Source organism: Haemorhous mexicanus, chromosome 3, assembly GCF_027477595.1.
Source record: "Haemorhous mexicanus isolate bHaeMex1 chromosome 3, bHaeMex1.pri, whole genome shotgun sequence".
Taxonomy (NCBI): Eukaryota; Metazoa; Chordata; class Aves; order Passeriformes; family Fringillidae; genus Haemorhous; species Haemorhous mexicanus.
The window spans coordinates 43,743,152-43,770,306 of record NC_082343.1 but is presented as its reverse complement, the minus strand read 5'-3'; the positions used below and the strand labels follow the sequence as shown (position 1 = coordinate 43,770,306).

Sequence of the window (27,155 nt, the reverse complement as noted above, 5' to 3'; positions counted from 1 at the left end):
CACATTCCTGATCACCACAAGGCACATCCAATACCAGAAATTAAAAGCATGATTAGTTTTTCTCATGCAAATGATGGAATGTACCCATTGCCTGACAGACTTCACCAGGAAACTTCCCCTCCCCATATAGTATATGATACTATACACTCTGAAAAGTTTCTCCCTCTGCTCTGCACGCTCATTACTTTGCAGCATGCATGCCTGTGAGACAAGTAGGCATTTTATTTCTCCACTTACACATTATCTGCAACTTTTATCCTCAGCAGCTGTTTTGGACTCTTTCTGGATAGTGTTTTACGTGTCCATATGCATGTCAAAGCAGTGCCTTCCTCCAAACAGCCCAGAAGGACAATGTGAGTTCTCCAGAGACAGCACTGCCCTCATCCCAGATGACATAATTCCTAGGCTCTATAACCTGATCCCACCTTTCCTCCTGCACCTCAAATTCCTGCCTAGTTCATAATTCTGTGACTTTCATACCTGCCCCTGCTCCACACAGAGTCACATACAGGTCTGTGTTTTTGAGTTTTGTGCCTCTGCCACCACATTGGAGTTTTATCCTGCACTCTGATATCCCCAAGAAAGCACATCACCAGAACAAGTCACAGCTACCATGTGGCTAGTGTCACTGCCTCACATCACAGGGAATATTTTTAGCACTATAATGCATGCAGTGGTCCTCTTCCTCCCATAATGTAATAGGCCTTGAAGTCCCATGCTGTGATTACTCTAGCATTTCACTGATCTTGCACCTTCTCTGCCAGTTTCAACTACTCCATAAGAGGAGGGTGATAAAAACAAAAAGGAGGCTCTACCGGGTGGCAGCACTCTATCAGTGTTACAAGGTCAGCCAATCAGACAGCAGATTACACTAAACTGAATTAGGAACATCAAACCCACAATACCAGGGATGCAGACACCAGTATTTACAGCCCCCTCTTCTCTAATCCCTCCCACAAACTAATCAAGCTCCCTTCCAAAAGCCGTAGTTTTCATGCTTGCATCTCGTAGTAGTGTTTTAGTTATCAGGTAAAGGAAGGGAACATTCTCTATTTTACAGAAGCAGTAAAAAACAATTCCCTGAGCTGAGCAGCCTCCTCAAACCCAGCAGACAGTGGAGCACTTAAAAGCAGCTCTACACCCCTGTGAAAAAGACAATGTCATGGATATAATCCCAAATCAAGAACTGGATCCAAGAAATACTGCACCTTAGTCCAGCAGCCCTTAGCCCTGGGACTGTCTGAAATACTCTTCCTAATCAAAAGGAGAAGGCATACAGCTTCTCATTTGGAGTTCTTCCCAACAAGAGCAAGTCTTTCTTGCACTACAGGGCTGTCTGGGCCTCAGCATCAACTCTCCCAGCTGCATCAGAGCATGAGATTGACCATCACACAAGCTGGCTCTGCAAAGATCCACTAGCATGTTGCCCAGGTCACATTCTCCAGCACCCTGGTATCTCAGTTCATGTTCCCAGTTACAGCAACAACTACAGCTTGCAGAAACTACAAGGAATTACACAAATATGGTAGTTGGACTTGCTCTTAAGCCTTAATGTTTGGGTGCACTCTGGTGAACTCAAGCTACTAGAAGGACAGCAAAAATAGACTTTGAAACAACACCAAGACTTTGAAACAGTAAACCTCCAGATTGCAAAGAATGCCAAAATAGCAAACAAAACTGGATTTTTTTAAAATAAAACCTATCTATTTAAAGATTACTTTCCAATTTTAATTTGTGAGATTGAGAAACTTTCAGCTGAAAACATACTCCTCCATATTGTAAGACCAGAAGAAAGAGCCTTGCACAAACTGTGTTTTGGTAAGAACAGAAAATTTCAGTTTAAATGATAAAAGGTTTTCATTATCAAGTGAAAACTATGGGGCTAGAATAGATATATTTACTTCACCTTAACTGCTAGCACAATAATAGAGCTGTTTAACAAATGTTTTCTTCTTTTGATCAGGAGGTTTATTTTCTGCTAGCACTGGCTAGCACTGTTATAGCTCACAAAAGATGCTCTTCGCATGATTCTGTATCTTCATTCTGCCCCATAATTTAATCAAGTTTTTATATTCTACAGTAGGTATGGCTTTTTAATTACAACACATGGAACAGAGTGTATTCCTAGTTCTATATGAAATCTTGAGTAACTATCAAACTCAACTCCAGTGCTCAGGCAACCTTCCAGGTAGCACACAGAGATAGTTTTTAAATACATGGCTTCAGAAGCAGAAGTTGGGAGTAGGGGTAATATTTTAAATCTTGTCTACAGCAAACAAGAATTCATAAAAAATTAAGGCTTACAAAGTGAAATATCTTGAGACCCTTGGATATGGACAACAGGTACATGCTGGACTCCATCTTCAGGGAGGTAAGAGCAGTCAGAAGCACAAAAAATGTAATTTTGGTGTAACTAAATTTTCAGCAGCTGCACAAGTTTACCTTGATAAGAGATAATGGAAACTTGACAGGTATATGGGATACAATAATCCTTCCTTAGCCAGCAGTCCTGCTTCAGACACAGAGAACCTGCTACCTCCTCTCCTTCCTAAAATAAATATACAAGCTTTGTATCTCATTGATCATGAGAACCCACAAAGCTCTAAAAGCTGAATCACTTTCTGACTCAAACATCAACATAATTGTTGATTAAATAAAATTATGAAAGCCCCTGTATAATCTCATTGTCTTAAAAAACAGCCTTTATTGGCAAAGTGAGCACAACTGATTCATAATTTACTGATATGCAATATAACAAGAGCGACATTGAATTTCAGTAGGAAAATAACTGAATTTTTAACATGAATTGAGTTTTGCATAGTTAATGACCAGCCTAAAATACTTAAATATTACTTTCTAAATACACAAATATATCCCATAGAGAGAGCCAACTGTCTGCATAAGGAACTTAAATAGCTAATTTGTACTTTTAAAGGATTCTTACATTGATTTAAATGACACTTACCCAGAAAATACTGATATGAAGAGTTCAGTGTTTCATACATGCACTGTTTAGCTTTCAAAGCTTTACTCAGACAAATGAAAGAGTGGGTTTGCCTAGTTGTCCATTCCCAGAATGATTATATAATTATGACTGTATGTAAAATTCAGATTTTTCTCTCTCTTCTGCAATAGGGTGTTTGCATGGAGAATATATTTACTTTCATAGGGTTTCTTTAAAAGCCAGTCAGGGTTTCCAATACAAATTACAGAGACAAAGTGCACAAGCACTCTTGGAGTGTCTGAACATGCAGCCAGACCCAGCATTCTGTGCACAGTCAGGACAGGGACAGAGCTCTACTGAGTAACCTCTGATTGGGCAGCACACACGCCAGCACCAGAACTTTGTGCTTGCTCCAAGTGACCTTGCAGGATGTGGAAAATAACAAACAACTTCTGTTATGATACAGCCTACACACAAAAGCTCCTCTTCCTTCTTACTCTGTCTGCCAGCAAGAACTTGCCTGCGCTATCCGCAGCAACCACCTTGCAAGTCATTACTGCTATTTTGACTGGTTGGTTCCATTTTCTCTTTTGCACTCAGAAGGAACGTCTCTTACAAAGAGAGATCTCCATTTGTGAGAATAGTCTCAAAAAAAAAAAAAAGAAAAAACTAAGCATGGAAAGCCATTTGTGTGTCTGTACTGGCAATCTGACTGTGAAGCAAAAGCTGCCCCCTTGCCCCCGGAGTGTGTGCATTGCAGAGCCTGTTGTGGCTCAACTCGGCTCAGGGCAAACTGCAGCTGCCTCGCTGGCTCTGCTGCCTAGCAAGAGAGCAGGCTGCACACTCAACTTCTCAGCAAACACACCCACTGCACAACACCCAGAACGATTTAAGAAAAAGTTCAGGTGGAACTTCAGGCAGCCCCTGCTCGTTGTCCTACAATCTCTGGTCTTCTCTCTTGGACGGGTCCCCACTGGTCACATTCTTCCCCCTGCTTCATTCTCTTTCTAGTCTTCCTCCCTGAGCAACACATCAGGAAAAAAATAAGAATCCCAAGTGAATTAAATGCTTTTCCCTTACTTAACTGGTTTGCAGAATTAAGTAATTTGAGAGCATTTTTAAAAGGTTCATGTACCCTTTCCCATTTTTTTCTGTTCTGATTATCAACCTCTGAGTTTACAGACTCAGAATAAGGAATGGACAAAAGGCAGGAAGTTTCAAAACGTGCTGTAACCTATCAGCGCTTACAACATAGTATACAAGTCTTGAAAAGGTCAAAAGCATCATTATTTTGGGCAGGATAAATCACATATGTAAGGAGAAAATGCAGTGAAAGAAAGTTCTTTTGCTCTGCTGTGCAAAAGAATCTGCTCTCATTCAAACTGCAATCAAGGCCCATAATAAAATATCCCATTACTCTTGACAGGCCCAGGTGTTACCCTATGTATAACCCAAATTGCATGGCTTGTAAAAAAACCTTGTGCAGAACTAATCCAGCTGATTTTGAAATTAATGCAACTTCATTAACAGCTTGGCAGACCCCAGTACTCCCAAATCAGGAACAGGAGTGGTAGAAGTATCAGTTCAAGAATTTAGAAGTAATTTTATTGTCTTCTTTGAGAAAAAATTTATAGTCACCCACGAGAATAGCACATTAAGCTTATTATATGCATACACAAACCTAAGAAAAATCAATCTAGAAACTTTTTTTTTTTTGCCATTGGGAAGTACCTTCTCCTCCAATGTATGGTACAGCCTTCAAAACCCAAGGTTTAAAAAGCCTTTTTCCTAAGTCAAATAATTTAGAAACTGTTTTATATTCCTGACAAGTTACCTTTGCAATAGTGCACAACATGATTTTTGGGTCTTATTTAGAGAACATAAAAAAATGCTGACAGAAGCTTTTAGTTAGAAAATACTCATCCGTCAAAAAAATCATGACGTCTTTACGGAAGGTGTCAATTAATGAAACATGACAGTTAAAACAATTTCTCATCTTTTTCAATGTGTAGGGAGCATTATAAAGAGGTAAAAAATAAAAAAGCCAAGAAAACAAAAAATGATGTTTTAATATTTCACAAGTGAATATTTTTCAGAATTTCTGTTCACACTAAGTTTCCTCATGCAACCTTTGGAAGCACTGGAGCTTATCTGGCTTGCCAGAATATCAGTCTTCATATCAGCTCTATTCTTAATGGCCTGGAAATGTACATCAGACCATCCTCAAACTATAGCTGGTTTGACAGCATTACAACAAGCCTGTCAAGACAGCTTGAAGTAAGTTCATTTAACACTTCTTTTCTGAGTTTTATTCCAGTTTATTTCAGAGACCGCTCTCCTGTAGGAACTGGGTGGCAAGCATCCAGGTTTTTAGGATATTATGCTGCATGTTTTTGTTCATCTTCATTAGAAAAAGCTACCAAAGCTTCAGTGACAGGCCTACTTTGCTAAGTCAAAGGCATCATCCTAATATATACCAACTGTGGTTCTGACCAGTATTTTGGATGAGTAGATGTCCGCATCTGTTATTTTGGCAGACAAATCTTAGCTTCCTTTAGGGACTGCCTTGCACAAGAATTCAATGTTGAGAAGAATCAGCAAGAATAAATGATGAAAACATAATCCATACTGTGGCATTGCTTGGAGTTGAAAGCCAACTTAGGAGGAGGCAATAAAAAAAGTCAACAACTCCCAGGCAGGCACTCTTGGCTTAGAAAGAAGAAACTGGACATAGTCCTTCCAAATATGTTTCTTTTTGTAGACTGTCAGGGCTCACTCTCAGCAGCCCATGCTTCTGGGAAAGTTTTTGCCAAGGTCACCTTTAAAGAAACTTACTTTGCACCCTTGCATGGGCACTCAGGAGCCACACTTCTGCTCTACATTTAGTTTCAGTAAGTCTATTCCAAGCTATTTAGCAAAGTGTGATTTGCCTGCACTCTTCCAACTTATAAATAATCCTTTGACAATGCCTCCACGTAATAACCGTAGTCAAAAAATTGTTCCAAACAGCTTCTCTGAAAGGCCCCTTTCTCCTCCCTCCCTGGCATTAAAAAGGATTGTTTTCTTCACAGCGTCAGCAATAAAGTGATCCACAGACTGCAGTCTGACTTTTATCCATAGAGAGCATTAAGAGCTGTGTCTAGAAGCAATCCAAGGACAAATGAAAGTGGACTGAAAACCAGCACAGAGCTGCTCCATGCTGACTCTGGTCTTAAGAGTCCCTGGCCTCCACAGCAAGCAGCACTGAGTTAATGATAAATTAAATAGAGAACTTATTTAGAAAATCAAACAGTAAAATTAAGAAGTATTTAGCAAACTAAGGATCTTCCTGCAATTCAGCTTGTTTCTGCGCTGTGTACTGGATCCAGACTGTCATTCAGCTTTTTAAAGCATTATAGCAAAATCCTTGAGCATTTAGTGTAGCAGGTCAGCCTGGCATAGGTCAGGGATGTGTGATGCACTGTTCCACCAAACACAAGACAGTCTCTTCCCCTGATGTGATAGTGACCTTCCACAGCCTAGGGTGATAACGAAGGCACCCTGCCCATTCCTCCTCCATGCTGCCATGCGCTGGCAGTTCAGCCTGCAAAAGGTGAAGAACTTCAATGGGGCATTGAGACTGGGATACCAAGGTTAAATAATTTTGGCCATCACTCGGTAGATTACCTTGTGTGGTAAGACACTGTAGAAGAACAACTAAATTTTGGGGCATTTTCAAGAGACCAAGCAGGCAGGACTTACACCTTTCTCATTGATCAAATATATGTTGTTCCACCAACAGCACTGATCTGAGAATGAGAACACACCAGATATGTTGTGGCAGTCTTCCATGGAAGTGTAACTTGTCACAGATTTAAGCCATGGTAGAAAACTGTTTAATTAAGAGAGTATTTCTTTGTGTTTACCATCGTGTTTTAAAGCTACAAAGCTTTCAAGCTGTGACAAGTACAAAGAATAAACAGCCCACTGCAGCTGATGTTGACACCTTTAATTACATACTTAATTTCTGTGGTGAGATCCTGCAATCTACCAATCACCACTTTTCTAACATCCAACAGAACCTCCCAAAACACTGGCACAAGGTCTTAAGGTTAAAATAATTTCCAAAAGCCAAAGACGCTAAAGCAGCTGAGTCAATGCTGAAGTAGTAGCCTGTTGTGTCAGTTTACATAATTCTTTGCACCATTATTTAGCTGTGGGACTACATATGCTCCTCCTCAGGGGAATTCCTGCTGCAGCAGCTTCCATAGCAATACTCTGTTGTGGTCTTTTGCCACTGAAGTTTTCTATTAACATTTTACTGCACTGCTTCTGGTAGCCCAGCTGACACTGGGCATATCTAGCAGATTACAGATGACCATCAATGTGCTGACTTCATACACCACCTGTAATACAGCTTTTAGTAGATCACATAGCAGCTACACATCTGTCTGTGGGCACAGCTGTGCACATTTACAAAATAACTGTACAAAGCAGAATGGATAGTTTTATGTCAGCATAACTCCCATTACCAGCAGGGTGACCTTCATAACTAAATCCCAGAAGATTGCTTTGGGATGGTTCCACAGTGGGGACTCCTCTCCTGCAGGTGCAATCCCACCATCCCATCTTTCTGTCCCAGGCTCCTGGTCTGTTCTAGTAAATACTGGTGACAAATACCACTACTCCCATGCAACCTGCTCCTTTCCAGAAATTTCAAGTAAAAATCCACCTTAAGCATCAGCAATATCTGATGTGAGGACCCTGCCTTGAAAGGTAGGGCTTTTGTGTTTGAACGTGGGAAAATAGCCTGACATGTTGTCCAAGCAAATCATCAGAATATTTAATTTATCTTTTTAAATAAAAGTCAACAAGTCAATATAAATGACCTAACTAATAACTGAAAACCTCCACATCAACTCCCACCTTTTACATACCACACACACATATGCATTGAAAAATGAACCTCCAGTTTTTGAGTAAGTCTCACAAAGAAATGGCTTTCTGTTTTGTTTAAAAAAAATACTTATTTAAGAAAAAAGAAAAAAAAAAAGAATGCAGCAACCAAAAATCCAGACAGTTCAGTACAGCACTGGACACAACCTTATAATGCACAAACATTAATTTCAGTACAGAACCTCCTAATGATTCATCTCTATCTCACATGAGCTAAGGTAGCTACAGTACTGGTCTCTGCAATTGCTTCCCAGCAGCAACAGGCTCTTCCTGGAGAAGACAGGGAGTCGTTGTTAGGGTAAGCATGTACTCTCCAAAGTATTCAAAGCTACTTCTCACAAAGAGATGTGAGCACCTACTGCAGCACCCACTTGGGAGAGGGTGATGCTGCAGGGCGATGCTGCAGCTCTGCTAGAAGAGTTCAAAATCTGGAATCTGCCAAGGAGGCTGGTGACAGGGGCTGCATGGGGATAATAATCAGGCTTTTCCAAACCTGTTTCTTTTAGGTTGTACAAGCCTCCCTTGGATTTTACTGCTCCCTGTAGGAAAGGGTGCACTTGCATTTTTAGGTGAGTTTCATCAACTGCCCAGTAAGAAAAGTCTTCTCTGCTGTCATCACCCCAGATTAAGAGGCAAAGGAGCTCTCATCACTCCATACTGCATCTACACTTACAAACCTACTTTTAAAGTTTTAGTTCCCTCGCTTTATATTCTCCATGTTCCTCTCCAACACCCTCAAAAAATCTTGGGACAATCCATATGTTCTCTGCATTAGGCTTAGAGGCAAATGAAAATCTTAATATTTTCTTAGGACACTTAAGATGCAAAGTGGAGGTCATGTACTTGAAATCCTTGCTAGGGTCAGGACTTCTTTATGTATGCACAATATCACTTAGTGTGCTTTTTGTTTTCTTTTTGATCTTTTATTCATGCCCCTGTTGTTAGACTATCTTTTCCCATCCTTGTTCTGCCTTCCCTAAGAAGTGACCAGTGTTGCAGGCTGTCTGAACATCTCAACTCAAAATAGGCAAGCAGTTGGAAAGTTCAATAAATGACTTCTATATACCATGTACATCAATATCCCTAATCCTCTTACCACATGCAGGCTACATGACACACTCCACAGCACTCCAGGTGCATAGGCTTCCTAATAACACTTATAAACCCACAACTTGCCAGTTTTAATAAGTCAGTGCACTTCTTGAACAATTAAGAGTGGAAAAAAAAAGGCAGTCACCTGTGGAAAAGGTGGGAGTTATTACTTGCACTGCCTGTGTTAACTTCAGGTTGACACAAATGTGTTTACAAGCCACTGTACCTCCAGAAAGGTTTTCAGGGAGTTGCATCTACAGAGAGCAAGCCAGAAACACAACTCGGAGCTAAACAGCGCATGGAGTCAGAGCGGGATCCCCAGTGGCACAGCACTGCTCACTCTCAGCAGCAGCAGCAGTCCCTCAGCACCACTCCCACTGTGGTACCTCTGCCCAGGTACCACGGGCAGCCTGCGGAACTGCTCGGCTCCCAGCAGTTCCCACCGCAGCCCACGCTGCGCTGCGCGGCTGGCGGGCGCAGGTGCAGCAGGAACCAGGCCACAGAACTAGGTTGGCAAAGAAAAGCATTGTGTACTTTCCCCCACAGCCTTTAAGGCAAGATGCTGGGTCATTGTGGAGCCAAAGTCCACCTCTTCAAACACAGGCTTAAGTGCTGTATTCTGAGATCAGGCAGGGCAAAGACTGGAGGTCACCAGACAGGTTAGTAGCAGCCATCCAGAACACCAGATCACAGCTACACTTAGAGGTCAACTTGTCCAGGCTTCTTGGGGGCTGCCAACATATGAACCAATAAAAGCTGAAAGATCTCATAAGAATTTATGTAAGAACATAGTTTAGGTTATAAAAGGAGAAAGTAGCTTGTATTTCTCATCTTGGACCTAGCAGCAAGAAAGATTTCATACAGCAGAGGTTTTCAAAGAACTTCATGGTGTGTTCACATTTTAAAAGAAAAGGGAGCCTCCCACTTCCTAAGCTTTCTGAACCTAACTGCTAAAGTTGGTTTTATATTATAGACAGATTTGCTCCTTTACAGGGCCCTTCCAGTTCCTCATCCATTTGTTACTATGTTCACAAAGCTCTCATTGAAACAACATTTCCTTCCATTAATTCTTTATGTTGACTGCCTCATAAAATTAACTAAGAGATCTATTGTGAAATTCCATTAGCTTCTTCCATCACCTTTGATACAGCTCCTTTCCTGCTCACTGTGAATGGCCCTGAATAGGTAGCATTTTACCTTTCACATCAAGAATTTTTACATGCCTCCCTTTAAGGTCCAGATTCTATAACTCCCACTGATGTTTTTAGTGGGGGGATAAAAAAAGCCTTCAGATTATTATTAGCAAAACTGGGCCTGGAGTTTTTATAGCCTTGTATGAGAAAACCTCAAGCCTACTAAGCAAGCTAGAATGTTATTTATTTGGGAGGAGAGCGGAGACAGCGAAAGCAGGTGAACATATGGCTTTTCATCACATCTACATCTGGACCTGGTAGCATCCCTGGCAGGAGGATTCAAACCACTTCATAGAAATTCTCTTTCTGGGCCTGAACTGAAACAGCTTGGCAAAGCTGGACACAAATGACCACAGTCCTCCTTGCCAAGATCCAGGCACCATCTGCTTGGTGGTCATACATGAACTTTTATCAACATAGGCCTTAGCACAGTTCTTTCCAACATAGGGTGTTGCACAAGACAATCTACTGGGACAATCTATAGCAGGAAGAAAACATTTTTCTCTGTTGTTAACAAATAAAAAAGAAAAAAAAATTAAATAGTGTTAATTTCATCCTTATCTCATCCTGGTTTAAATTCTGGTTTTGTGTATGCTTCATAATGTACATAGTGTATTAGTACAGTAGTGCAGGTATATAATCTACAAATAAATTAATAAACATAGATTCGGGGTACCTGTTGAAAAAACTTCCACTAATAGGGGTGAATGATCAAAAATGATTGGGGAACACTGTCCTAAGGCTCTCCAGTAACTGCACTCAGGACTAAAGCAGCCTAGCAGATACAGTTCACCCTCTTTTTACCAGAGAGCTGAAGGTGTGCTCAAATTCTATAAGCTTCAGCTGATCTACTTGTAGGTTCTATATCAATATAAAAAGGAGTAATTTTCCTTTGTCCTTTAAGAAAACTGTCTTCTTGTAAGAACAGGTGGTATCAGTCAGAGGCCTTCTGCATTGCTATAACACTTCTCATGTCACTAAAGAAATATGTATCATTCAGGTTGTATGTCACATATCACTAAGGTAGTACCACCTATTCACATATTTAAATGCATCTCTGAATAATGCACTATATTTACATCCCTTGACACTCCCTTTGAATTTCAATTTGTGTCACTTGCAAATCAAAAGGAGGTGTAAGTCTTGTGTTTTTCTCTAGCAGAAATAGGTTTCCAGAGCAGACACTCATTTTGCAGTCAGCCACACAAATTATTAATCCTAAAAGCAAGATTGAGGCTACAATATGTGTCAGGGCAGGAAAAAAGGTGAATATCTTTTACTATGAAAATCCTTTGTAGTCTATCCTGCAGCCACTTTGTCCTCCCTCCTGGGCCTTATGACCACCACAGATTTTGCTCACTCTTTGCAAACCTTAGCAAGCAAATTGGAACTCATGTTCTTCAGGAAGCATGGATTTTTCCTTTTGATCAAGGGATTTAATGTTAATTACTACCACGCAGCTCTGGTACCAAACTTTCCGCTGTTGTGACGATACGAAACAAGCAGATTGCACTTTCAATAAACATCAAAAGGGATGTCTTCTAAGAAATTTTTGAAGCTATAGTTTGACAACAGTAACCTCTTCTAGGGTCTTTTCATTCCAGCCCAGCAAAAACTATTTGAGGCAGATACTTAACTTTAAACTATGGTGATCAAGTTATCTTAGGCATCAGTGCAACAGTACCCTGAAGTGCATGTTTTTGAAGTGAGATTAAGCATACTTCTTCTAGACTAGGATTGCTCCAAACAAATGACTTAATGGTATAAGTATTACAATGTCAAGTGATGCAGTCCATAATAAAACACAGAAATAACTGCAAAAGAATGAATATTGGCAAGTATAGTGCAGAGTCCCTGAAGACACAGCAAAAGAGGTACTTAACTCAGTCTAGGAAAAGCTCTTTTTCCTACATGAGTTAAAAAACTTGTCTACTTTCTCCTCCCTGTTCTAAATTACAAACAAGGTAGCTAACAATGGCTCTCTACAGCAGTAGTCAGAGAAAGAAAAACTTAAAATAGATCTTTGTGTCTCCTTTCTTTCGGAAGCATTCAAGATCCACCAGTATGTAGAACATTGAGTTCAGACAGCCTCAATGAAGGAAAAAAAAGCAACAGCTACCCCAAAACTGCTTACAAAATTGTAACATTTTGCTTTCTTTATAGAAAATATCACTTGATTGTGGTCACATCCTCCTGCCTCTAGAACCAAGGTCTGGCGAATAAGGACTACAGGGTACGAGTCACAAAGTGAGTGAAGAACCAGACACAGGAAACACAATCTCCACTCCTGCCAACACAGGTGATCGAGAAGGGAGAATATTTCTTAAATGCTTGCTATAAAGAATTGGGCCCATTACTCGGGGCATTACCCTCTAAAACTGCACTGGTCTCTTCTATTCGGTAGCAAGAGCACAGATGCATTCACAACTCAGACACAATAAAATGCTGACTCAAAACTCCATGCGAGGGCAGCTGACACTCCTGAAGTGCAACCTTCATCCGAAAAGAAGACTGAATAATCATGGGATAACCAAACCCATATGAACTATCAGATCTGAACTGAATAATCGTGGGATCACCAAACCCATATGAACTATCATATCTGAACTCAGATCCCTGCTAGCTTTTTAATGCTGTTAGATGCTGTGGTGGGTGTGACAGTTCACATACTGTACGTCCCACAAAAGCAGATCTGGAGCATCAGCTGTAGCAAGCTGGGTGAGCAATGTGTCAAGAGCACCTGGCCATAATTTTGTTATGTTAGAAGTACCAGCTATTATATTCATGTGACTCTATGAGGCAAGAACAGGCAGAGTATGGTTTCACTTGACCTCACATCTCAACATCAACTGCTTTTTCATCACAGGTGATGCTGTTGGAGCCTACAGGCTCCTCTCACTACAAATGTGCTAACTCAAGTGAGCCATCTTTCAGCAACGGCAATTCAAAAGGCTGTCACCCCATCAGCTATCTTCCCATAAGTTAGGTAAGAACTCAGTATCTGGAAGACCTTTGCCTTCTTGTCCCACAAGAATGGTCATGGGGCAGAGCAAAATTGTACAAATCCTGGCTTACCAAGAAGCAAAATCTGATGAACTCCTGCCCCTGACTACCTGCAATTTTAACAAGAACAGTGGAGACATGGTATCCTGCAGAGCCCAGAGAATTAAAAAAATGAAGTTTCATAATGACTAAGAACAAGATGTTAAAATTGGAAGTATTAGTAGAATCTATGTTAAGATATAAGAGAAAGGTTCATTTTTATGACAGGAGAAGATTTTAGAAAGCAAAATACAATTAGAGAAACTAAATGCTGCAGCACAGAAGGGCAGGTTAGAAAGAGGTTATAGTACAGATTAAAAGGATTCAGTAGAAACTGAAAGCTTAAAAGTAAAGTTTTGAGCAGTTTTTGTTACACTTATTTCTTGTTCCTTTTCTGATTAAAGTATTGTGCTGAAGGATTCTCTCTTTAGCTGCTCATTTCAGCTTACAAAAAAAGAATCCCATCACCCTTTTATCTTGGGAAGAAAGCTGACATTAGAGCAATTGGCAGTGCACTGCTCAATGTCAAGCTGCTCCAGGTCAGTACTCAGACCCCTTCTGAGTCAACCTTTCAGCAAAAGACCTGAAGAAAATGCATGGTTTTTATTTTAACATCTTGCTCACTCTCCTGCAATATATATCCATAAAATGCTATCAAACGTTTCTGCTTCATCATATGATACAAGTGGCTGCTTTTAGAAAAAAACTAATGCTCACTTAGTTTCTTTTCATTGATTCAGAGAGAGATAGTCAGCAGCCAAAAAAAAAAAAAAAGAGAGAGAGCTAAAAACTACTATAATCTCAACAACAGCATCACATTAACAGTGTCAAGTCCATTTCATATTTCTAGAACCATTTCATATTCAGTACCCATTTTGACAGTACCAACTCAAAAATATCCATAGCTAACTATCTTACACCCATCTATCCCCAGAAAGCAGTGGGGTGCCTGCACTACTATTTGCACTCAACATATTTCAATGTATTTTGAATTTACCCAAGTCTAGTGGGATTACAGGTTTTGGTACTCACACCCCTCCTTAACCAGAAACAGCCATGGCTTGTACAGAAAGGCATTATTTCATTTTTTTTACCAGGACATGGAATTAGAACCAATTTTATGCTCAAAACACTATCAGAAAATACTGGGCTGATCATCCTACTGGATAGTACCTGCATTTATTGGCCAAAATAAATCTTAAAAACCCATACTGAAAGTTTTTTCTCTAATTATCTGCTGAAATCAGACACAATCTCTTATTCTGCAGAAAAATTATACACAACTGACTATGGATAGCATAAAGCAGGTTATTGGTTATCTTTAGTGGAGATAGTGACAAGTACCTTTGAACAAGGAACTGTAAGACCTTACTTGGACACCTGTGCAATTTGTCAACAAAGAGTCGATCCTACACTGGAAAAGGCAGAGAACTACTACTAGAAGTACAAGTGTATTCTTGTAAGGAAATGTTGTGAAGAAATATGATACTTTCTTATTTTTAGCCTTGGGAAAAAAATAAAGAAGAAAAAAGAGAAAAAGAAATAGCTAGAGGAAAAAAAAAAAACCCACAAGAAAGCTAAATAGCAAATCTCTTTAAATATGCTTGAGGTATCAGGAAAAAAGAAGATGTAAGTGCCAAAAACTAGTCTTTGAAGATGAAACAATTTTGCAATGCTTAGAAAGAAGTGAAGGAACAACCTTCTGATGCCCAGCCCATGAACTGAAGAAACAGGCAGTAGACATTGTGCTGTTCTTTCTTGCCAGGACACCTGTTACATAACATCAGTTATTGCAGGTGTCTGCACCATAACCTAGCTGAGCCTCTTCCAGACCTGCACTTGTCTTCCTCCATGTATCTATCCTTATGGTCTACAGAAGGTTGTGCTGGGATTCAGTTGCAAGGAAGCTCTTTATACTTCAAGAAGTGTCATGAACAGAGATAAGTACAAACCCAGGTATCACTGGATGATGCATTGCCTCCAAAGTGTAGCATTGCTAATATCACAATTTTTTTGGGTAGTGTCACATCAGACATCCCTAACATAAGTAAATTAGTGCTTTGAACATAAAGGAGTCTCAGAGTAAGTAATTTGAGTAGAGATACGAGATTCATGGACACACAACTCATTACCAAAGAAGTGAGTGTGCAAACAACACCCTAAGTAACCATCAAGTCTGCCTGGGCCACTTTCTGGGACAAAGGGAAGGAGGGAGTTTGGCCTTAACAGACCAGGCAGTCTTCTGCAAGCACACAGCTCTTTCCCACAAGCTGCACAACCTTTCCCCCCCTCCAAAAGTTGACATGGAAGATGCAAGTAGCAAGTCCTTCACATAACACTCCAGCATTTAACTTGCCACTAAGCAGCTTGCTAGTTTATCTTAGCCAATCTAAAACAAAGGAAAAGAGTGCTGGAAGGGACCTTAGGAAGTCCTTCAGTCCAAGGCCTCTATCCCCATTCAGCACACATACTGGGTGTCAGTCTGTTACAAAAGATATAACAGGTTAATGACACTTGCTCTTAGGTTTTCAGTGATGCGTTTGTCTTCTGCACCACTGCACTGTCTGAGAGTTTCTATCATGTCTGATTCAATTATCCATCAATTTATACCCATTATTCCTCATATTTAGTTTTCAGAGCAGGTAAGGCAGATAATTCCTTTTCCTATAATAGCTCTTTTACTTACCCATATGGCCCTTTGGCTTAAAACCAGAATACTAAAAGGTGGCCAAGTTAGTAGATTTTCTGCTTCTGTCCTTTCTCTTCATATTTAACTACATGCTTCTCACCTGGCTTGGCAACCCAGACTCTCTCTTAAGTGGCAAAACAGTCTCATTTCAAGTCTTGTACACTCCATTTGTATGTCTGCCTTTTCACAACAGCAGGACGCTGAGTCACATTTCTCTGGTGTTCAGCTTCAACCACCAGTTCCTTTTCCACCTAGACAGTTCTTCCCCTCCATTTTCCACTTCTGCTGTTAGCGCTGCCTTCACACTAAGCATTCCCCTCTTGCACCATGCCATTGTGTTTCCTGCACAAGACTATTTCAGGCTATCAACAACCTTGGAAATTCTCAGCTTGCTCTTCAGTGTACATGCAATCACTCCCAGCTTCATGTTATCTAAAGGTTTAATAAACAAACTCAAGAAGTCCAGTTCCATTCAGGAATGCACTTTCAGGTTCATATTTATTAAAATAAAAAATAAAATTAAGTAAAATTAAATAAAAATAAAAGTAAAAATGCCCGATCAGAATATTTAAGCTTTTGACACATCTTTATGCCACACATTTTTGGAAATGCTAGGCCACACCTATCCAATTCAAATAGAACAGGCACTTTCAGTAAAAAAAACTTTAGTGAAAATACCTGATGGGGATTGGATGGTATTTATCCAATCAGATATTTCTTCATCTGCCTGCTTCGCCCCACTATATATTATAATCTCTATAGGATTTGTTGCAACAGATCTAGTGTAATGCAAAGCACAGTATGAAACTCAGAGCCAGTACTGCAGAGATGGTTCCCACCCCATTATTTTGCCTCCAGTTCATTGCAGAAAACAAAGCAGTAAAGTGTCATGGAACACAGTGACCATGGGGGGCCTCCACAAGGATCAGCTGATTCCTGGCTTTCCACAACTGCTCCACGCACCAAAACCCCCACAGATTTGTTTCACACACAAGACAAAAACATTGAAGGTAATCCGAACCCAAAGAACTTGCAGGGCACCCATGAAACAAAGGTAATGACAAGACAGCATTATCTCCCAGTCACTCTGTGACTCCCAGTGCCACTCCACTGTGGCAGCAGCCAGGCTCTCCATGGCTGGCTACCAACAGTCTGCAGGGACATGGTACAGAGAATCCACAGCCACTGGGGAGGGCTGGAAGAACAGTTCAACTGAGCACTGACAAATTTCTTTCTGAATGCTTTTTTTGTGGAAGAGCCATTACAGAAAGTCGTGGCTTTTGCTAAGGAGCTTGTTTCAAGGAGCTGCTGCCAGTGCCCCAGTGTCACCACCATGCCTGACTGGCCTTGCCTGGCCCTCCTGGCCCAGTGCTCCATGACAGCTTCCCAGAACCATCAGCCCCCACCCCAGCTGGGCACAGGCCTGCCCTGCCATGGGCCCACATCCTGAGCCAGCCTCACCCCACTGCCTGGGGCTGCCTCAGTGCCCTTGGCTGCAACTGTCCTGGCTGGGTGGCAGGACAGCCCTGGCTGTGACAGACTCCAGGGGCACGGTGGCAGGGGGCTGCTGTAGAGGTTGGACAATCTCTTAGACCATCTCTGACATCAGTTTAACTGTGAGTCATTACCCTGTAGTACAGAAGCAGATGAAGAAAGGCCTTTTTTGACAGGTCATTCTTTATTCATCAACTACAACCTCATCAAGTGGAAAGACCAAGATGTCATCTACCCTAAAATCCATTGCTCTTTTTCCCAAGGGGGAAGGTTTCTGATACACTTGAAGACATTTCCTTAAAAGAAAAAAAATGAAACTACTTGCAGCAATGTTAGCACCATGAAAATAGCTACAGATCACTCAAATGCAGTCCAAATCTTAGAGCTTAATTTCTTTTAATCTCAGAGTCAGTGACAAGAGGGAAATTAATGCATATTTCCAAGTATAAACCTTCAAACATTGTATTTTTCTTCATCTCAAAACAACCACTAACTACATAAAAGGACAAGTTTATGAGTAAGGAATAACTACAAGGGCCAAAAAATGATAAATATTTCAGTTTAAGGAGATCTTCTCATCTAGTGATCCTTTTCAAAAATACAGTCCAGAAGGTTATAAGCCCTTTGAAAGGCTAAATAATAATTTATCCACATATGTATTTAATACATATATAATATTATATAATAATATCCACATATATATTTATATCCATAACACAACATATCCAGCAAGACAGATGTAAGAGCATCCCACATTTTTCAAGATCATCCTGGGAATCCCTTACCCCAAACCAAAGGTGGTTCATTTTCAGTTGGCTGCTGCAGCACAAGGTTTATGAACCACCACCCTGACCTCTGGGGAGGGAGTTGCCATCCTGTAAGTGTTCAAAACCCCTATGAATATGGCACTGGAGAATGTGATTTAGTTGTGAACATTGTGGTGGTGCTGAATTGACAGTTGGACTTGATCTTAAAGGTCTTTTCCAACCTTAATGATTCCGTGAATCTGAATGTGTAAGTTTCAATACATGTAGCCTCTTCCAAGCAGTTTTCCTGGGCATGAACTGAAAAGATTACCACAGTCCAAGCCCTCTGTCAATAGGGTGCATCCAGCAGCTGACAGCACCATGACATAATGGGAAGAGTCACACACCCAAAGCTACATGCTGACCCCAGCACTGCACACCTACAGGTGCCCCCTACTCAGAAATTAATCACCTTTAATCTACATTTCCAAAAAAATGCAGAGATGACTACACGCACTGGATAGGCAGACTTTCCACAACAGTGAATTTTGTAAGCAATTTTAAAAAAAAGAAAAATATTCTCATTTTTTGCTTGAATTTCATTTTTCACACACACCCACCTCCCTGCCATATGTAATCAGAAATGAATCACAGTTATAACAGCAGTTGCTTTAAATCTTTTTCTTCACTAGAAATAACACCTTCATTTGTGCCCTCTGGTGGGCTTGCAGTTTCTTTTATGTCAGTCCAATAATCTTCCTGTCCAACACACAGTTAATTGCCCCCATCCATACAGACACATACATAGTATTCTTCCTCTGTGTATCCCTGTCCAACAGGATTTTGGCATCCTTACAGTGTGCCTCATTGACTACACTTCAACTTGGCCAGTTTTCGGGTGCATAGTTACAGCTTTGTATTGCTTGCTGAATAGAAGTTGCTTGGTTTTGTTCTTTGTCCTTAACACCACATATGGTTTGTCAATACAGATCATGTGAATCCCTCATGTTATTCAAGAAAGCAGAATCAAAAGCATGTTTTCTATCATGTTACATGAATACCAGTTGTTTTCACAGAAAATAAGGACATAGTCCAAGAGTAATTTATACAGACACAAAATCAGCTGTGGAGCTCTCTAAGTCTGCAGTCTGTCAATCAAGGAACTCTGCCTTAATTTTTAAATTACCTTCTCAGGTATGAGTTCATTCATTTTCACACAGAGACAGTGACTGGTTAACATCCTATTCCTCAAAGAATGTGAAGAGGGAGCTTGGATAAGCTCCTAGAAATAATGTCTTGCTACAAGGAACTGAGATGTCAAATGATAGTATCCTCATGCATTTGTCTTAGCCATGCATTCCTTTTGAGTCCATCTGTTCTGTTTTCTAATAACATGCCTGATTTTTGGCAGTACTTGAAAGAATGAGGTATTTCAGTGATTATCTCTAGTCAGGATGTGTGACTGTATCCATGATTACCTTCCCTCTTAGAAATACAAGGTATTTCCAAACTGCTAAATCCATCTACTCCAAAATTTTTGAAGCTTCAGCACAGGAGGGAAGCAAAACTCATATGAACACTAACATGTAAGAGACATTTCCAGTTTCTTTTAAATCTAGGGCATCCAGGACAACTTCCTGTGACTTAGCAGCCAATGCAGAGCTTGCAAGTCAACTCCACCATTAGCATCCTCATTGGACTGAGCAGAGAGGCTGATTTCCTCTCTAGGCTGACTTAAAGGTATACAGACAGACATGGAAACTGTTTGCTGTCCTGTTTCTGAGATGTGGACTAAAGGACACTAGTAGCTGTCAGAACTGATCTATTTTAAATGACCCCATCAGTACCTACAAGGAGAAAACACTCATTTTATGCAGTAACAGATCTAGGAGCAAATACGCTTTTTCTCTGTAAAAGGCTAGGCAAGTGTCTATGGAAAAGACCTTAATCTGCAGTGCTTACAGGTTTTCCTGTCTCAAGTACTGACTAAAACAGACTCTCTTTATAAAAACAGAGGAAAAAAAAAGTGGTTCTTTTCTCCTGTAAAGTCTATCTAAATACCAGGTTATTCCCCAGATGTATGTTTAAGGCAGAGGTATGAGCAAAAGAGACAAGTGAACATGGCAAGACAGCTAAGCTGCACTAAATTTTTTAATCAATAAGGCTATCATATGTACTTTGCTCTCTTCAGTGACAATGGAAGCAGGAAAATGTGCTCTAAAGCCATTAAAACCTCCTGAAAAAAGCACATCTAGATTTTGTAAGATGCATGATATATTAAGCCTTTGCACAATTCACTTATTTAGCACAACTTCAAGATTTTAAGTCCTCCTGTAAAGGCTTTGCAAAGTAGTAATGTACATCTTTGAGATGTATTTATCATATCTTCCTGAAAGTGTTGTGATACTGTCATTATAAGTAACTTCTACATGGAATGCAAGAGCCGATTATATAAATATGCATTCTTTCCCAACATTTTCCGTGGTTACGCAAGTCAAAAGCAGCTAAGTTCTCTGATGGCATAAATAAGAACAAAGCATATCAACACCACTTTATCCACTTAGAGTCAGAAAATTTGGGCCAGATATTTCTGAATCAGAATCTGACATAAGTGACTAAGTAGCATTCATACTTTTCTTTCTCTAGAACTTTCAAATATCGACATCAGTCTAGTAAGATGAAAGCCTTCAGATTCTATTCAGGATTTGAACCAAGAGCTCCTGCACTGTTAGGTGGTACCATGTATACAGTCCTCTTTTATGGCCCAGCCTGACTCAAGAGCTCTTCCTCCAGGCTCCTTGCTGCTGGAATGCTGCCTTCCCATCTGACTGTCCATACTCTTGGGAACAGAAAATACTAGAAACTACTTTAAATATTTGCTTAAACTTCTTCAGGGTGACAAGACTGTTGAACATGGTCTTAGCAGCTCCTTCCTGAGAGCATTCTGTTATACAGCAGCATGTTCTTCAAAGATGGCAACTTATGGCACGCTGCTTCAGAGAAACACTCTGGAAATTCATAAAAGCTATTTTCACTGTCTAAATGCAATTCAAAGAGGATCTGCTATGCTCTTTCAGCACGGAACATTCTTAATATTTTGTCTTTAAGTCTAGGCTTAAGAAGAGGGTTTGGAAGGCATAGAAGATAAAGGAAACTGTAACATTAAATGTTGAAGTCCTCAAAGATAGAAGCAATAACTTTTGCTTAGACTCCCCTGCTATTGCTGCCACTCTACATCATAACTCTAACATAGCATCCTAACAGTAAGAAGTGCTCTTACATCTGAGGTCATATTTTCTGGTTGCTGAACTACATGGATATAGGACACATTGGATCCTAGGAAGAAAACACCAGCTACCCCAAATCAGGAACATCCAGCTGCAGCAATACCAGGATATTCATACGTCCAAAGACCCCAAAAAAACACGAGCAGAAGCAACAGTGCCTCTGTGTATTATACAACAGTTCCTGGCAAGATTATTGAGCTAACAAGGGAAAGCACCACTCAGCGCCACCCCACTCCTAAAGAAAGGAAGAGCATGCCAATTAAGTCTGAGGCAGGAGTGACCAGAAATTAAGTGCTTATCTTGAGTTACTGGCATATAATAGTAGTTGCTTGCTCTCTCTCTCTCCCCTTATCAATTATGCTTTCCCTATCCCAGCAGCAATTCGTTCTCTTATTCTTTCTGCACTCTACAATTAGGTCAAAACAGCTTGGATAAAGCATTTGATCATGGATGACATCTTTTTAAACATACATGTTGACCTACCCATGGACCTGCTGTAGCCAGGTGCTCTTTGTGAAGGAAAAGCATTTCAGCAACTACCCCAAGACCTCATATCCATTAACTACATCCCAGTACCTCAGAACTTATATTACTGCCTTGATGTTTGTGACAGACACTTGTTTCCTCAACCTGATTTCATTAGAATTATACAGTGCTACAAGTTACCAGTTTAAAAATCAGAGTATCAAATCATATGGTTGAGAATTTTCTCACCCACTAAAAGAGTGATTTGCAAAATAGTTTAACAGGAAACAACACAAAGTGGCAGCAAGCCATCTGTTCTAACCTCTATGTTAAAGTTAACAGCTATTTTGGATTTCGACAAAGGAAGTCACCTAAAGCTATTAACATTGTGATGGTTTTGTTTTCCCCCAGGGAATCTAAGCACCTAGTACTTTTATTAAATGGAAAAGAGACAACAGGAAGTGGAGATCCCCAAAAAAGAGGCAGAAAACAAAAAGTCTGGGACACAAACAGCACTGTGTTGCATAGCTATGCCAGTCATTTCTCTCTGGGCATAGAAGTTAAGCCAAACCTTTCCCAGTTTGTCAGAACCTGCACTCAAGCGAGGCAGCACCACCACACATACATGCAGTGACTGACTGCAGACTGAGGACACACTCAACCATCTAACATACTGCCAGCAGCTTCCAGCATAACTGGGTCTCAAGTGTATTTTTGGGATGAAGTATCAGTTAGCCTGTCTGTGCTCAAGATTAATTCTAGGGATGGATACAATGCTTTTTAAAGATATAAGTTTAACATTGAGGCTGGGAAGGCAAAGTAGTAAGCAATCTATTGAAAAGAAAAAAGGGAAGTGATAGTATTTTCTACTTGTAGTTAAAAGGCCACAAGCTTTATAAGTGGCTCTATTTTTTCTCTTGGGAGCTTTAGCTCACTCAATAACTAACTCAAACTTTTTCCTCCTCCACACACTCCCTTTCATGAAGGGGCAGTCTCCCAAACCAGAGTTTGACACTAGGTTTGACCCTACTCTGATTCGAGAATTTATCTCCAGCATCAATGAGGCTGAAGTCTCATGAGACATTTGTCTCCTGGCATCAGATGATGTCAAGTACTTGCCCTAAAGCAAACCTTGAGATTTTGACCAAAAGGCCATGCTCTAAAGTTTTGGTGCTAACCAAAGGTAATTTTTATCTTGGTCTCATGTAAACTTATGCCTTTTAATCTCAGAACCTAGAAAGAAAGGATCTTACATCCAACACATTTGAAATGAGAATACAGTTTTCTTGTTGCTCTATATAACCCTGTATTTCTTGCCTGTATTCCATAAGGGGCTGAAAGACATGCTGTCACTGCAAGGCACCTCAGTAGGGACCTTTTCCTCAACAAGTATAGATACAAACTTTTGTGTCAGAACAGTGTCCAATGAAGCAACAAGGGTGTCAGCACAAGTACATTCAGCATGGCTCTGATTATGATATCTGCAAGGCCTAAAGCCAGTCAATGTACAAACTAGATTTATACGAGCCCAGTTATATACAATGCAGTAGTTTCCACAGGTTGGAATTTGAGTAGTTAAAAATAAAAATATCACAGATGGTACATGTTTCCCACATATCAAATCATGACACTACCTGAACTTCTGCCAAACCAAATCACCATTCTATGAAGAGCACACAGCATCTATCATCATCATCATCACCATCAACACAACTAAAGGGCAGAAGAAACCTCTCCTGCATCTATTAGTGGGAGGAAATATTCACAGCAATATCTATACACCTTCCTCAAGGGACATCTGCATTGTTCCTGTCAACCATAAATCTGACTCCTTTAGTTCAAAGGAAATAAGAATTCCTGAATTAACAGATCATCCAATTCCTTTCCAAACCAGTATTAAAGCACTAATCCCAGTTCTGCCTGTGTTAAAAAGGATATTACTATAAAGCAATGATATGAAATTATAAGCCATCAAAGGCAGATAAACTAAATTATAATCAATGCTGAAATATCATCACATCATTAAGCTTATAGTCCAGAATGTCATCCTAGGTATGCTTATGAATAAGAACCTTCACTAGAACTCAGAAGTTTTTTTACAGAGGCACATAACAGTGATTTTTAAGCATTTTACAAGGTTCAGCTATTTATAGAGACAAACATAGCTCCTATTTGCGCATCTGTCAGAAGCACAACTGAACTTTCTCTGGGCTCCAGCGCTAGCTCCACCTTCCTTCCAAACCATCCAAAGCTGCTTCCTCAGATAGATTCCTGCCTACCCCACTGCACAAATTTCAGCACACTACACTGAGTGCAGCAACACTCTTTGGCATTTACTTTAAACAGCCAAATGAAGGAATTAAACACTACTGAAAAAAAGAAGAGAGAAGCAACCTTCAGACAGGCAAACTGTCAACTCAATTGACAGCAATCATCCTATCATATTCTGAGATGCACATGTTGAAGTTCACATCCTAGCTTTTCATAACCATTAACCTGTTCTTGCAATGCCTTGCTGCTCTGCTACACGGTCAGCTTGGCTGTCGAGGCCTGCAGATCTATTATATGTTATAATGGCACCCTCGGCAAGCCAGCCGTGTAACTTGCCACACAAGCCACTCCACGGAGATCGCCGCGCTGTGCACTGCTGCTGTAGGTCGCGCTGTGTCATTTCACCACTCTCTTGATATTCCCTCTGGCCAACAGCCATGCAAGGGGGGTTAAGTTTAACGACGGCTGCATAGAAAACCTTGCAGCCAGGGGGAATCCCAGTCCCAATCCCAGAACCCTAATGCACAGCGCAGGGCAGGTGACCAGCGGCTTTCTCCACCTGAGTGTGAGTGCGGACGAGGAGCCCGCCGCACACCGGAGCGGAGCCACAGCGGGGGCCTGGACACCCACCCTGCTGGGGTGTCATTCCGCGGGGCGCCCTGCGCTGCCGGCGCTCGGTGCACCGCCACAGCCCCGCCGGGGAGGGGATGCCTGTGACTAAGCACACGCGGCCTCTCCTCGCCCTCCCGCTCACCGCCTCGGCTGGGCTCTCCAGCACCGGCGCGCCCGGCCCTGGGCACCAGCGGCCGGACAGCGGGGCCGCTCCCGGGAAGGGGCCGGGCAGGAGTGACCTGCCATGCTCCCACCGCGAGGCCTGGCGCCGGGCAGCAGCCCAAGCAGCAGCCGGGCCCGTGTACGGGTTTCTCTCCCGTGGCTGCGCCGCTTCGCGCACCCCCCTGCCGGCATCCCCACGGCCGCCCGGGCCCGCCGCCCCCGGCCCCGGCAGCTCGCTCTCCTCGTACCGCTGCCATCCTTGAAATGAGGGGGTGGGACGTCTCGCAGCGACCGGGTCCATCCCCCCCTCTCCGCTTCCTCCTCCTCCTCCTCCTCCTCCATAGGGCCGGGGCCGCCCGGGACGGCGCTGCCGCCGCAGACCTGCCGCTGCCGCCGCCGCTCCGCCGGGGTGACCGCCGCCCGGGGAGTGCGGCGCCGGGCCGCCCTGCTCCGCGGGCTCGACACCACCAGGCGCCCCTGGTCTTCCTCGTCGTCGTCCTCGTCCTGGGAAGAGGCGGCGGAGCGGGAGTCGGCCGAGGTGCTGTAGAAGGGGTTCCCGCTGCTGTCCTGGCCCGACTCCCCGAAGACGTCGTCGGAGATCTGAAGGCTCTCGTAGCGGGATCGGGCCGCCTCCAGCAGCGATAGCGCCTTCCTGCGCGCCGGCCCGCCGCCGCCCTCCGCCATCATCTCGGCCGCCGCCAGCAGCCGCCCGCGCTCCCCTCGGCCCGGCTCGGCCGGGTCCTGCGGCCGCAGGCAGCAGCCCAGCAGCAGGAGCGGCTCGGGCACGGCGGCGGGCAGGCAGCGCGTAGGGGAAGCCTCACCGCCGCCGCCACCGGGGCTGAGCCCTGCCTCCCGCTCCCGCCCGCACCACCCGCCCCTGTGTGTGTGCAGGGACATGGGGGGAAGGAGCCAGCTCAACATCTCCAAGTACCACATCCAGCCAATTGCCGCGGCACTCCGCGCTCGGGAGGTGGGGTTATATGGGCGCCGCGGGCCAGCGCGGGCCGCCCCCCGCCCGGCCCCCGCCCGCCTCCGCTCCGCCCATTTAAAACCACAGCGCCGGCTGCCGCGGGGCTGTCGCTGCGCCCGGACGCCGTGAGGGGGTCTCCAAGCCCAGCGCCGCTCCCGCTCCCCGTCCTGGCCACGGGCCTGGCCCTTGGTCTCAGCCCCCATCCCGGCCCCCGATCCTGGCCCCCGATCCTGGCCGGAGCTGTTCGCCGCCGCGGTGCTGAAGCGGCGCAGGACAGAGGCAGGAGCGCTGGCCTCGATGCCTGCGGGTCCCTCTGTAGCGCCCGCCTTGCGGGAAGAGGGTGAAGGGCTCCGAGAGGGCTGGAGAAGAGCGCCGAGGTGTTAACCCGCTGGGTCCGAGCCCCGACAGCGTGGCCGGGCCACACAGTTCGTCATGCAGGGCGGCGTGAGCAGTGGGGACCGTCATGTCGCTGCCCCAAAGTAGGACACACAGCTCCAGCGCCGGGGCAGCCCGGGAAGGAAAGTGGGGAAGGTGCTGGAGCACGGGCTGTGGGACACCTGGCAGGCCCTACCACCCGGCTGGGGCTCCGTGCAGACTTTGACTGGCCTTAGGGGACACATATGTGCTCCTGCCTGTCCAGCTCTCTGCCGGTGTGGGGCTGAGCACGTCCAGCGCACACTTTGGTTTCTCAAATGAGTACAGAGTGAAGTAACCATTCTTCCAAAATCGCCACCGATTTAGAAGCAATATCATGGCACAAGAAAGAGAGAAGTGAAAACACCCGTGCCCTGACTGGGTTAGTTAAACATGATTCCGAAGCATCCCTGGAGTAATCTAAGGATTTCATACAGCAGCTGATGCCCCTGGTTGTGCAGCAGTCAGAATGGTCTCTCTGATGTTACAGGAATGTTTCAAATTTCTGATCAAGGTTTATTATTTGCTATTGGGCATCCCACTGTGCTGGTTACTGTACAAACACTTATTAGGACGACAGTCCTTCCCTCCCTTGTCAACAGCAATAGCAGCTATTGAGCCTACCCTTTCACAGCACTGCTTTCAAAATAAACAGTAATCAGATTTGGGGGGATGGAGAGGGGTTGTGCAGCTTATTGTTTGCAATTTTTGATGCAAACTTTCAGTGCAGGTTGGTCTGAATGTCTGTTAGTGCTACAGATTTAACAAATTTTATAACACTGAATGTTTCTGTCCTTAGAAATGGAAGATTAATGACCTTCTGATGATTCTCAAGGACT

The 27,155-nt window shown here is 42.8% G+C and overlaps 1 protein-coding gene across 1 annotated transcript in view; it reads right to left on the bottom strand.

Annotated features, from left to right (window-relative positions):
- The window catches only part of PGBD5 (piggyBac transposable element derived 5), a 67,994-nt gene extending 42,136 nt beyond the window's left edge, over nt 1-25,858 (bottom strand). Inside the window, exon 1 of the mRNA XM_059841579.1 lies at nt 25,181-25,858. Coding sequence (XP_059697562.1) covers nt 25,181-25,853 — 673 coding nt within the window. The 5' untranslated portion in view covers nt 25,854-25,858. The remainder of the gene's footprint in view (nt 1-25,180) is intronic.
- Between the last annotated feature and the right edge of the window lie 1,297 nt (nt 25,859-27,155).